Consider the following 13,094-nt stretch of genomic DNA (forward strand, 5'->3'; position numbering starts at 1 on the left):
TGGATGAAGCGAGGCCCTGAGCAGCCCGTTTGTTGTTTGAAGTAGCAGTTAGTGAGAGCTCTCCTAGGAGCGTAGCACGGATGGGTCTGTTTTGTGTCCTCTAATTGGAGTGAGCTACCACCTTATCGCAGGGTGCCCTGGGTTGCAAAGGCCCACAGTGCTCATCTGGTTCCAGCCCCTGCTGTGTGCAGGGTTATCGACCAGCAGCCCAGGCTGCCCAGAGCCACATCCAGCCTGGCCTTGAATGCCTATATTGGTAATTGAGTTGTTTCCCTGCTTTTCAGGTGATTATCTGATCTCTGTTACTCCTTTCCTGTCTTTCTTTCCTACTGCATCGTCAGTACTTACAAAGTATGAGTTTGCACGTAGGTGTGAACAGCAATAACAAAAAGCACAGAAGCTCCCATCTCTCCAAGAAGGCAGGACTGGGAGCTGGGGAGCAATTGGACCCGCTGCCTGTTTCCTTTAACCACCAGAGGACTCTGCCTTTGTTTTTTGAAATGGATATTCTCACTTCTAGCACAAAACGAGTCAAAACGCCGCCTCCCATCTGGCCTTTGTAGCATTCATTATCATTATAGGCCTCAACAAGTATGTGTTTTATTTTTCAGTCTTCACTGTAATAAATACTCATACAATCCCTTTGTTTCCCATCCATGCTGTGTGTCATCAATCATGACTTCTGAACTGTGAAACTTACTGAAAAGAGCGTTCTGTCTCCTGGTGACACAGGTAAGAATGCAGCCTGTTACCTGAAGCTGCAGTTTATTTGAGCACCTCTGATTTCTACAAACAAGTTCGAAAAAGCACCTGTAAAAAATCAGGAGCCTGAGGCCTGAAATTTCTGTTTCTAGGCACACTGAAGTTTGCTGCTGTGCTCTCTCACAAAGGTGGAATCTGAATCATAACCAACTTTCTGTCCTGTTGAGCTGGGTTTTTTTTTCCAAGCTGAAGCAGGTATCAGGATGCATTAGGAGGATAACCTTTAAATAACACTTCTAACCAATGATTCTTAGTTAAAATATACTTCAAAAAGACTACATAAAAAATAACAGTCTAATGTAGTGGACCTTACATGGGGCTGGAAGTGTTTGCACGGGTAGAGTTGTTGAAAAGGATATTCTGTGCAGAAGCCAGAAAGAAGAAAAGGTGGAAAGTAACAGATTGAAGTGATGGTGTTTGCTTTACATCATTAGGATAGCACACAGTGAGTAGCTACCATCTTTAAAGCATTCAGAGCTGGGTTTTAATTTAATGTATCGTAACCTGTAGTAATTAATTTTAAGTAACCGTAGAACAACAGAGTTAGGGCTGCTATCTTTGACTGGTTAAAGGCTATGTATCTTGAGGTATTTTGTGCCTATAGGAAATGTGATTCAGATACAACTGCATGAGTGAACACTCGTAAGGAAATATCAGATGGCAGGTGACCTGTGGTCCAACCTGGACTTTTCCTCAGAGGGAAGCAGTGCAATTGTTTCTAGATATGCTTGTCCTCAGACCAAAACTTGTTTTGACCTTACAGGATGTGCTCAGAAGCAGCTCTCAGAATTAGCTCTCTCTTCCTTGTGTGCATTGACACCTACTTTTTTTTCTTCTCTCAGTTATATTCCTTCGTCTCTACAAACTGAGGCTGAAAACAAATCTCAGATGCTTTTGTTATAGATGCTGTGACAGTAGAAGCTTTGCACAAATCAATCTATTTCTTTTTCTATCTGTCAAACAATTCCTTAGCATGCAGAGTGTGTTGCTCAGAAAAGCAAAATGCAATTCTTGCTGCTGTGGTTTGGCCAATTAGAGAAAATATGTTCACAGGCTTCGCTATTGGAAAGTTTAGTTATTTCAGTGTGAAATGGCAGCTAGTTATGTTTCCAGGTAGCTAAAATTTGTGTATATCTTCCAGGTATGTTTTGGGGCTCAGTTTAAGACTTGAAAGAATAGGAGAAGTTGTGTTTAGAATGACATTTGGGTTTAGAATTCTGCTTTAAACCCTGAGACCTGCTAGCATTTAAAGGTAACTGCTGAGCTGATCTGTGATCTGATTTAGCTGTGTTTTAGCTAAAAATTTTGAGGCTTTTTTTTTTTTTTTTTTAATGATAGGTACATATACACATTTATTTATTTTTAGAATGATAATATTTTGTGTAAAGGCCATGTCTAATCACAGTTAATGCAGTATTCAGTCATTCAGTAATAAAGCCAACTGAGGGTTGGTATTAATAGCAAACTGAAAAACTATTGAGCTTTAGGAGAGCTGATTTGAAATAATGAAAGAAAGAGGTGTCATTTTTGTGAATGTCACTTTTGCAGTAGGAACTGTAAGGCATTATAGACATTCTGCTGGTTATTGAGGGAGTTTGGTTGTTTTTAGACCCACTACTGGCAGCATGAAATAACAGTAGGACTGGCAGGTTGATATCATGCCTCTAACAAAAACTATCTCCTACACCAAGATGTTTGTTACCAGTTCTGTGATATCAAAAAAACATGAATTACACGGGTGTTACGTTGCATGAGTCAACAACCTGCTTAAACTAAACTGGGACAAACAACAGAGAACACCCAGAATTAGTATACTCCTCCTTTCATTTTAAGTTTGCAGTGAGACAAACACTCTTGCCTTTAAGGGACTAAAATGAGAGCACACAGCTATGGACAGGTTCATGTTGCCATAGCAGCACTGTGAATTAACCCTGAAATGTCCTGTTCCAGACATGAATGGGGTGCCATACCCTGCACCCTCTCCGGGGCTGATCTCTGCGCTGTGGTTGAGTTACTGGCTGTAGTAACAACACTGCTTTGTTCTGTGATCTGTAATATTTCTGTTTGGCATCTTGTGACAGTGTAGGGTTGCAGCGATAGTGCAAGTATCAGTCGCTAATTCCTGGCAGATTCCAGTTGTAATTGTAGAGGAAAGGACAGAAGCAGTAGGTGAGCCTTGATTGCCTCCTAATTTCCTTCATAGCTTTGTAAGCCTGTGTCATGGTTTTGTAATTTTTTGCTTCTGTGATGTATTTTCCTCTCTGACTGGGAGATCCTCTGGGACGTGTAGTTCTTTTCTGTGCTCCACATGATGCCATGATGAGGAGTAACAGTAGCAAAAATTGCAAAACCACGACAGCCTGTCTGCATTCAGAAAGTCTCACCTGTAGTCCGGACAAAGAGGCCCATTCCACTGCAGTGGTTCAGGCTGTGAATTTGATGCAATCTTGTGCAAATTGCAAGCCAGCAGTAAAGAAAAAGGCGGCTATGCTAACAGCATCATACTAATTGCAGCATGTAAAAATCATTGGAAGGTGAGATCATTCCTTACTGAACTCTTCTAAGTTAGCATCATTTACTAGGATTTACAATTTGAAGCTTGAAGATTACTGAGAAAAGTACCAGGACTGCAAAGACAACAGTAGAATTTTTTCTTGCAGCACAACATTGATGGTTCTGTAGTTAAAATGACGGGACTGTTTGTAGCTGACAATTGCAAGAAACTTAGTTTGACAGTCATGAGAGTTTGCTGTTAAATTGTAGCACACTTTGATATCACATTGTGTTGTGCACAATTAAGCATTTGTGTATGATGCAAGATACTCTGGACTAAAACAGGATTCTTGCTATAAAGCTTCTACAAAGTCTGCTAGTCTTACATTTTCCTAATCATCGTGGCTTTGTACCACTAAGCAACATTTTAGAGCATGTTCTGTGGCTGTGAAGGCAAGTGGCATGGCACAGCTTGCATCCCTCTGTCCTCCTTTCAGAGGTGTTGCCATTAACACAGTCTTCCAGGAGCAGCCCCTGGTTGAAGTACCCTATATCTGTGGGTGTAAAGTAGGGAAGTACCAGTGCGCTCAGCCCAAAGCTGTCCCAGGGAAGCTGCTCCCAGAGGGAGGGTTGAGCTGTTCCCTGAGTCTTTTTTATTCACTGGTAGAGAAGTAGCTGAAGTAGCCAAACTGGGCTTACTGCATCCTGCATAGAAACTGGAGTTTTGTGTAGAAACACCTACAGTATCCAACAGGTCTGCTTTGGTGTGGGCAATGAAGTTCTAGTAGTCGTAATGCTGGAGGAGGTGCTTGGCTGTTGCTGTACTGTGTTTCATAGGTATAACTGACTACAAGGAATTTCCTAATGTAATTAATCCGTGTTTTCCTCAAGAAAACAAATTTATTGTGTGGTGTTTTCTGGAAATCATGGTAATAAAAATAAGAACGGCTTCAGCTTGTGTAAACTAATTTGTTAAAAATCTTGCCCAAAGAAAAGATTTGCATTTTAAAGCATTGTAGACTCATTAAAATTCTTCTCATGGATAATTAAAGAGAACTGGATTAAAAGGAAAGTTTAACAGTAAGCAGCTCACAGCACTGCGACATTTCAAGCATGTTAAAATCAGAAAGAAACAGCTTTTGTGGCTGCAGTCTCCTCCTCTTGTATTACGTGCTGTTTTTGCCAACAAATAACCAGTTACCGTCGGTTTCTTCTATTGTCCAAATTGCTTATTTATGCCCGACCCGCACAGTTCTTCAGCGTACTTGTGACCGGCCTCAGAGGCTGTCTCATCATGCCTAACAGTGGAGAGACTCTTAAGAAAAATCTACAAGATGAAAATGGGTAAAGTAGTTTAATTCTTTATGTTAACAAACTGATCATTGGATTTTTCAGAACTTCACTTTGTCTTTTATTACCCAGTGGGTCCATAAAAACCTGATCTGCCTCATCAGGTCTCAATCTAACGCAAAATGAGAATTATCCTTTGAGGCTAGAATGAGATGAAATGGTAATGAAAATTCTAAATGGTTTTATTCCATACTGACTCCTAGTTTGGCATTAGTCCTAATAACTTAATTCAGTATGTTGCATATATCCTATTCGCATCTATGAAATTGTATGGTGTTATTTTCTAGCTCAGAGGCTCTTAGCCCCAGTCTGGGCTCAGCAGAAGTTTGTGCATAGCAATTCTTACAAAAAGTGTATTTAATTGCTGTGGCTCAGCTTCTCAGAGCTCAACACAAACGTGGAATACTAGTTGAAAATACTAGCCAGCTACTAGAGCACAGTGCTTCAGCTAATTAAATTATTAATGTGGGATTGCAGGCCTTCTCAAATAACAGAAGATAGCACAGTTCTGAAAGTCAAGAAAAGGACAGTCGTGCTGCTGAACCCTTCACGGGTCTCCAAAGGACAGAGCAGTATTGAAAACTAGAATTTCAGTATTGTCTGCTCTGCACATGCTACCATTCACTCTGTGTGCTCTGAATGAAAACATCCTTGTTGCAGCTGTGACTGTAAGTCTTCCCTGCAAAAATGGAAGGGAAAAACTTGAGGTGGTAATTTGCCTTTGTTATTGAACATCTTCCCTTCAAAGGCAACAGAACTTAAACAGATAATCCATCTCTTAGATCAGGGACTGGGGAACTTAGTTTTAGAAGAGTTTATTTTGAAGTTGACCATAATTTCTTACATGAAAGAAACCATCTCAGCTGCTCTCTTCTTTTTGTCTATGGCAGCTGAATTTTTGAAAATACCTATTTTAGAAGAACAAATGATACAGGAAATGTTTTAACTTCTACTTATTTTGTCAGTATTGCTGAGCACTGATTTGATTGATTCCCACAAACATATCAGGCACGCGCTCAGTTGTTAAATCGAACTTCACCTTGATTTAGATAAGAGCTGGCATGTTACATCACTTGGAAGATTTGCTTGATGTAATTGGATTTCTTGCTTCTGGAGTGCTGGAGTATTTAATACTAGAACTGACAGTTTTTAATCCACTTCAACACTGTAGGACAGTTTGATCTGTGATCAGTATAGTCACAGAGTCACAGAATTTTTGGGGCTGGAAGGGACCTCTAGAGATCATCTAATTCAACCCCCCTGCCCAAGCAGGCTCCCTAGACCAGGTTGCACAGGTAGGTGTCCAGGTGGGTCTTGAGTATCTCCAGAGAAAGAGACTCCACAACCTCCCTGGGCAGCCTGTTCCAGTGCTCCATCACCCTTACCTTGAAGAAGTTCTTGTGCATATTTGTGCAGAGCTTCCTATGCTCCAGTTTATCCTATAGGTATAAGAACACACTGACACGTGACAGTTAGAATTGTTAGTAAATTAGTAGTGATGCCTCTGTTTTGGTCCATGCATGGTTCTACTTGCGGCATGCTTACTGCAAGGATGGTGTTCTGGTTTCATGCTTATAATAAAAAAAAAGAGTACAGAAAGAATGTTAAAACATACAGAGGTTTGCAAATAGGAATTTGATGTTTCTTGAATATTCTTTAAATTCAATAAAAAATGTGTTTGGTATATGGTTTGTTCTGGAAATTCTAAGGAAAGAAAATCAGAGGCCAGAGCACTGACTGCGTCCCATGCTTGCAAATTCCTTGCCTTAAATACACTGTTTCTTAAAGAAGTCAGTGCGTAGTTGTTATTTTCTAAGTAGTGTTGTCCACCTGGTGTGGTGTCAAGTTGGGTGAAGTTTCTTTCCATGTGCTGCAAGCAGGATTTCAGGTGAGCAGTAGCAGACAAAGAATATCAGATTCTATCAAGATGGGCAGAGCTGGAAAGATCTTTTGTAAGGCTGAAATTCAGTGTGACCTCAAACAGGAGGGAAAGAGGAGGTAATGAGTTCAGCATGACCTAACTGCTGGAATCCCTTTCACCCACGTGCTGCTCAGCTATCTGTAAAACAAAAGATCAAAATATACAAGTTGTTGGGTTTGGGTTTTTTTGGTTTTTTTGCAAGTACAATTGTGCTTTACTAGACAGTGTGTGCCAGCTGTGGCACACAGCGAAATGGCTGTCAGCTCTTATCTTTTTCTTTAGTGCTTTGTTCTTCATTAAACTTCTGTGTTGCTTTTAAATACACCTTTGTGTGAAAAGAAGCTGTATTAATAACTGGAGAGGCTGTTATCTGGTGCAGTTGACTGATTGTCAAATCAGCTGAATGTTTTTGCAAGAGTAGGTGCAGATTTGCACTGATTTGTGGCCCCCTTCTTAAGTCTCATAAGGATGCTGAAACTAATTAGAACCCAAATCTAACCAGTTCTTTAAGGACAAAGGGAAATTTTAAATAGAACAATAGGCAAGGTATTACAATATTGCCCTGGTTAAAAAGACGATTAATTAGTAAATAAAACCAGTTATAATAGACAGCAATGCCCCTCTAAAGGACCTCTTTAGTGCTTAATATAGGAAGAATTTTACGTGTGATTACAAAATTTAGGATTTGAGGAAGTAATGTTAAGTGCTGTTACCATCCTTCTTTTCTTTATACAGAAGAACAAAAGAAAATATCTTTTAAATGCCCTGGGTAATAATTAATAGCATCTCAATTAGGAGATATAGAATTTCCTACTTAGTTATTTATGTTGCTTGCAGGTTTCTGTTTATCTGATGAGCTATGGAAGCTTTGGCACTGTGTAATGTTGATTTAAGGCAGACTGATTTCACCATCTCTGTCTCGATCTCTGACAGATGTGAGTCTCCATTTATTTTCTTGCACTCCTCTCCCCAGAGTTCTGTTATAAAATGTTGGATTCAGCACTTGCAAGGTACAAGAGGAACTGGGAAAGGATTACTCATAAAACAGGATCTGGGTGATGGTTAGTGGCTGAAGTTTATGAGCAAAGTGCCAGGATCATTCAGGTTTTCAGAGGTACCCGTAGGTAATGTGACTGCCTGCTTTTTGGCTGCATAAACAATTGTCAGGTGATTATTTAATGATTTAATCTTGAATTACAATGGCCCAGAGAACTGCTAAAAATGCCTGACTCCCAGTAGAAAGTGCTTTGGAACAAGCAAGTGCAGACCCAAAACACATTGCCAAAAGCAACTCTGGCATAGGCTAAAGCTGGTGGATTGCATACAGATGGGTTGTCCAGGAAATCAGGTAACAAAAGCTGGGGGGGAGTAAATTCTCACTGACTTGGAAAGGCAGAAAGGTTCTGCCACAGAAAAAAGTGCATATTTTCCAATTCAGCCTCATTTGTGTATTTCAACTAAAATCTTTTTTTAATCGGGAAAGACTAATGCAACAAAAGAACTGACTTGAGGCCACAGATGGGGTCTTTGTTGATAGAATGGTACCTCCAAATTATATTCCATATAATGTCAGGAAATACTGTTCAGAAAATGTTCTTGCTAATGGAGTTCTGCAAAAGTGTATTTTGATCAGTTCTAGCTGCTCAACACTGTGTAACAGAATGGGAAATGTCGAGCCCCAGCCTGAACCACTAATCGAGCACCTGGAAAAGGACCGGCTCAGCCCTGGGAGCACAGGTGAAGGCAATTCAGCTGTGTGACTGGGAGAGTGCAGCCTGGCTGAACAGTAAATTGTTGATTAATGAATATATCACCCTTTAAGACCAAAATGTCTCTCAAGCTGCTTAGTTGACTGAGGCAGATAACAACTGCTTTGTACACACTGTTACTAACTTGAATGCTTGTGAAGATGTTAGATGAGTAGAGCTCCTCAGATGACATTTGCATGTTAAAGTGCTACCAGAGTGAGGCCAGAAGTTCAAACTCGCTGGTTGATTTTTGTTGTATTACACTGCTAATGTTTAGGGAGAAAATTATAAACCAAACCAGTATCTTAGACCTTATCTGGGCGGGAATAAAAGAGACTATAAGGGATTTTCCTTTGGGAGAAATGGTTACTTGTGATTATTTAAAGTTCTGAGTAGCCTCACAGGAGATTATTCTGTTATGCTGCCAATCACATCCATTTTCATCTGAGGGCTTTTTTTGCTATTATAGGCAAAAATAACCTTCAGTTATCTTTTAACAAAGACTTCACTTGTCTTACTTTACTAAAAAAATAAGGATTGAGAAGCCTTAATATTCAAAAAATAGTTAAGTTTGCACTAGGTTTCTACTCACAAAATGCAATTTTTCTTTCAAATGGGAACGTTTTTGAGGGTTAAGTATTTCAAGCTGACAGACATACTTTGATGTGGTTTAAAATGCTTTTATTTATTTTTATCATCAAATATACCTTCCTGGCCTGTTGCTCTGTGCAATACACTTCATTAGGTCATCATTCTCCCACGTGTCAAACAGACTTACCTTTTCAAACACAGTCTAATCCCCCTCTGTATTTAAATTACTCTGTTTCTCATCAACATCCGCCTCCACCCAGCCAGTGACTATTTTCCGAGCTAATTCTCTGTTTATTGGACAAGCTCTTTCATGTTTTGCCCCATTATGCTATTAACAACAGGGGAAACATCCTCACAGGCAAGCTTAGTGATGATGCCTGTTTTTCCATCAGCTGCTTTTGCAACCTGTGCCTCTGCTTTGAGACAGAAATCTGCAGCAGAAGTAGTGAGCAGGGGCTGCCACTTCTGATGAGTGAAGAGCTGCAAATACAGCTGTGTTCTTCTGTAGGAGCCTGGCTTGGATAAAGCTTTCTTAAAGTGTGATTTTGTTGTGAATAACAAATAGCAATAAATTCTTGGATTGTCCCACATATATATATTCTATAAAATGGAGTTGTTAATGTAAGATACTAAATAATGTGTGACATAGTGGTCAGTCCCACTGCTTGCTATTTGATTGTGCTGTGTTTAGAAACCACTTTGGAAGCTGCTTGTTACTTTTTTGACAGCTGGGAAGGGCGTTGTTTGGATTTTCTTTTTCTGCGTGAACTTTCCACGTTACAGGGGATAAGAACTTGAGCTTCACTAAGGACTCTTGCATTGTTATGTGGAAGGAAGTGATGATCCAAACTTGTTCTCAGCCCCTGAAGGCTGCTGATTCCCACCCACAGTTCTATTAAATGAAGTCAGTTAAATCAAAGTCTGCAGGCTGAAGCCTTCACTGAAGGAAAAGTCATATTTCCATATATTCAGACTAATGGTATCAGATATAGCTATTAACTGTTAAATATAGATGTTGAGAAACTTATGTGTTTCACTGGGTCATATTATTTTAATGCATCAGATTATTCATCAGTAGCAGTATGATTTTTAATATTCTGTAGTGCATTACTTTATGCAGTTATTCACTTTTATGTGCTCCTCTGTTTTTTAGATTTTTTGCTTATATACCTAGCAGTGTGTTACTATACAAACTTGATATCTGTTTAAAATTTTACTTATTTAAATTTAAACCAAAAAATGTTAATTTAATCCATGATGTAATGAAAATCAGTTGCTTTGATGCAGTTTTTGAGAAATATATTGTTGTTATAACAAACTGAATCTCATTCTTTTCCTAGTTTTGGAAAGAAAACAAGAAAAGACCACCAAACCCTAACTCGTGCCTTTGCAGATATCCACAGTGAAAACTGATATGAAATGTGATGTAAATATGCTGGTAGTGGTGGTCAAGGTTAGGACTGATCATTCATTCTTTATATCACACAGCTGATGGCCTCTGAGAGTCACATTTAGTGCTTCCATCCTGTGTGTTCCACAGTGTGGAATCTGGCATCCTCTCAGTGAAATACAAATGTCATCCTTACTGAATCCTGACTGAAGGCTTTTCCTTGTCTAACCTGATTGTAGAGTGTGCAAAAGAGAAACAAAATGTTCTTTGTTCCTCTGAGCTGTATACTGATTTTCCTCTTTGTGCTTCTTACTATTTTCCTGATGTGGTTTGTTTTTTTTCCCCTTGTGTGTGGATTGCAGTGGATCCTCTTAGTTACATTTTTAACAGTTCTCTCTTCTTTCAGAGGAACTGCTGATGGACAGCCTGTCTGCAGAGATTTGTTGGCTCATTTTGAAGAGACCCAGGATGAAGACCAAGAGCAAACAGGTAAGATAAGAAAGGGGATCTTTGGAGGTTGAATTCTTTTTTAGGAGTTTTAGTTGTAATCTTCATATCTATGCTAGCAAACAGACTTCAGGGCTGGGATAAAAGGATGCAGCCAGAGCCTGCTTCTTTGGAAAGTTTGCAGCCCTGAAGGAGCTCCTGTTGCCTTGGTGAGACAGCTACTGCTATCTGAATTTGCTTGTTCAAACAAGCTGTATTTGTACTATAAGACAAGTGGAGTAGCGGCTGTGGCTGGACCCTGAAGAAATGATATGTATGTGGCAAACCACATGCAGATTTCCATGTGTATTAATACATGCTTGTATTCATATGTGTGTGTAGTCTTAAAAAAAAAATCAATTCTTTGGTTCACATTTGTTTTCTTTTGTTGGATTTTTTAAAATTTCCTTTTAGTTGGTGTGTTTGGGTTTTTTTTGCTGTGTTTCTTCTCTTTTTTAAACAATTGGACCAATAGGCATTTGTACTTTGTTTTTCAGTAAGCAGGGAAGAAATTTTTATGGATAAAGGTGACAACTACCTTTTATCTTCAGATGTATCAGAGCATTTTATTGAGTTATTTGACACATATTGAATGTGTAGATTATTACTGAGGCTGTAATTCTACAGAGTGTACTTATTTGCATGCTCGTGAAGATTCTGACCTATATTTCTAATAGCATTTATCTGGGACGTTGGTTACTGCCACCAGCATCTACCCTGCTTGTGTCCCAGAGGTTCCTATTGGCTGGGGTTTGCAGTAATATGCTGGTCTGTAAACCACAGTGCTCAGGAAGGAATGTGTGTGCTGTTCAGCCACTCCTGCGTAGGTTACTATGGACTCTGTAAGAGATGTGAGATGAACAGCTATGGGTAGAAGCCATTCCAGCTATTCCATCATAATTTTCTTGTGATCACAAGACACCGTCTATTCATTTTAATTAAGCAGTTCCTTTTTTTGATCTTAGATAAGTTTTTAAGTTGCATCAGGAGCTTACAACTGAAGTTAGTCTTTGTCTTTTATTTGACTTTGAGAATCAGTGGCACTACCTGCTATCCATTTAAATGAGGCTCAGTGTTCTACTTGGAAGCACCTCACAACTACACAGATGATTAGTATGGAGAGGACTAAATGTCAAAAATGTGATATATGTAGCAATGCCCATGCTGTTGGTGGGTCTGTTCTGTATGTAAATGGAAGGGAGATTGCAATGCTTTCTGGTTATGAACTGTCTTGTTTTATGTTCTCTAACTTCAGATGTAAATTTGTCTGATGAAGAGCTCAGGTTGTTTTGGAATTTTTTTCCCCTCTGTTCTTTTCCATAAGATTATAGAAACTCATTCCTATGGAGTCAGACCATGTTTTGGTTATCCTGATAATGTGCATATGAATCTAGAATAGTGTCACTCTGGGCAGCAGGCATTGTATTGGCCTTAAATCAGTGTAAAATTACATGAGAGCTTGTGTGCTGGCTATATACTGATGAAATTGCAGGATAATTTGTTGGAAAAGACATTTGGAGAGAAGCTAGTCGAGCTTTTCACTCAAAGGTGGTAGGCTCATTGCCTTGTTCCAGCTGAGTTTTGAGTATGTCTAAAGATGGAGATTCCACATCCTCTCACTTCCTGATCTTGATCTTAGCCACCTCTATTGTGAAATTAATTTTCTTCATCTAGTAAGAGATTTCCTTGTTGCATCTCATGTCTGTTGTCTCTTGTTCTTCTGCTGTGTGCCTCTGAGAAAAGTATCTTCTCTATAATCCCCCTGCCATCTGTGTTAGATTCACCCAACTCCTTCAGAGGCTTCTCTTGTGTATTGTGTTCAAGCACTCTGAACAACTGAGTCCTTCCACTGGGCTTCTGTCAGTTTGTTAGGATCTCTTGCACTGGGACTTCCAAAGCTGTATGCTGCTCCAGGTGGTACATCATGAGTACTGAGTAGGGGGACATAATCACTTCCTTAGTAATCACTTCCTTAGATCTGCTGGGCTAATGTAGCCCAGGAATTAGCTTTTCAAGAGTGTAATACTGACTCTCATACAGCTTGATTGCCACCAGGAACCACAGGGCTTTTTCTGCTGAGCCATACAGTGTTCATTCTGTTTGCTGATTTACCATTTATCACTGTTGAGCTTTGAGGCTTGCATCAGCCCATTGCTCCAGTTTGCTTGAGTCCATCAGAAAGGCAGCCTCACCCTTTGGCATATTGACCAATTTCCCATATTTGATGTCATTTTTGAAGCTGGTGAGGGTGCATTCCATTGTCCAAGACAGCAATGCAGTCATTAAAACAATATTGTTTCCAGGACTAACCCCTGAAGAATGTCACTTCTAATTGGAAATGTTGACTGCTGTT

General features: G+C 39.6%; 1 protein-coding gene across 6 annotated transcripts in view; it reads left to right on the forward strand.

Moving 5' to 3' along the window:
• The first annotated feature begins 616 nt into the window (after window positions 1–616).
• The window catches only part of ACSBG1 (acyl-CoA synthetase bubblegum family member 1), a 33,296-nt gene continuing 20,818 nt past the window's right edge, over window positions 617–13,094 (forward strand). For 2 of the 6 annotated variants that reach the window (XM_015872482.2, XM_015872483.2), the window contains exons 1-2: window positions 4,468–4,599; window positions 10,662–10,744. In XM_015872482.2, the coding sequence (XP_015727968.1) occupies window positions 4,550–4,599; window positions 10,662–10,744 (133 nt within the window). In that variant the 5' untranslated portion in view covers window positions 4,468–4,549. Of the gene's footprint in view, window positions 733–4,467; window positions 4,600–7,363; window positions 7,462–7,780; window positions 7,875–8,159; window positions 8,264–10,661; window positions 10,745–13,094 lie in introns of those variants that run through there. The other 4 variants (XM_015872484.2, XM_015872487.2, XM_015872488.2 and 1 more) reach the window with 4 other exon arrangements.

The sequence above is a fragment of the Coturnix japonica genome, chromosome 10 (assembly GCF_001577835.2).
Source record: "Coturnix japonica isolate 7356 chromosome 10, Coturnix japonica 2.1, whole genome shotgun sequence".
Taxonomy (NCBI): Eukaryota; Metazoa; Chordata; class Aves; order Galliformes; family Phasianidae; genus Coturnix; species Coturnix japonica.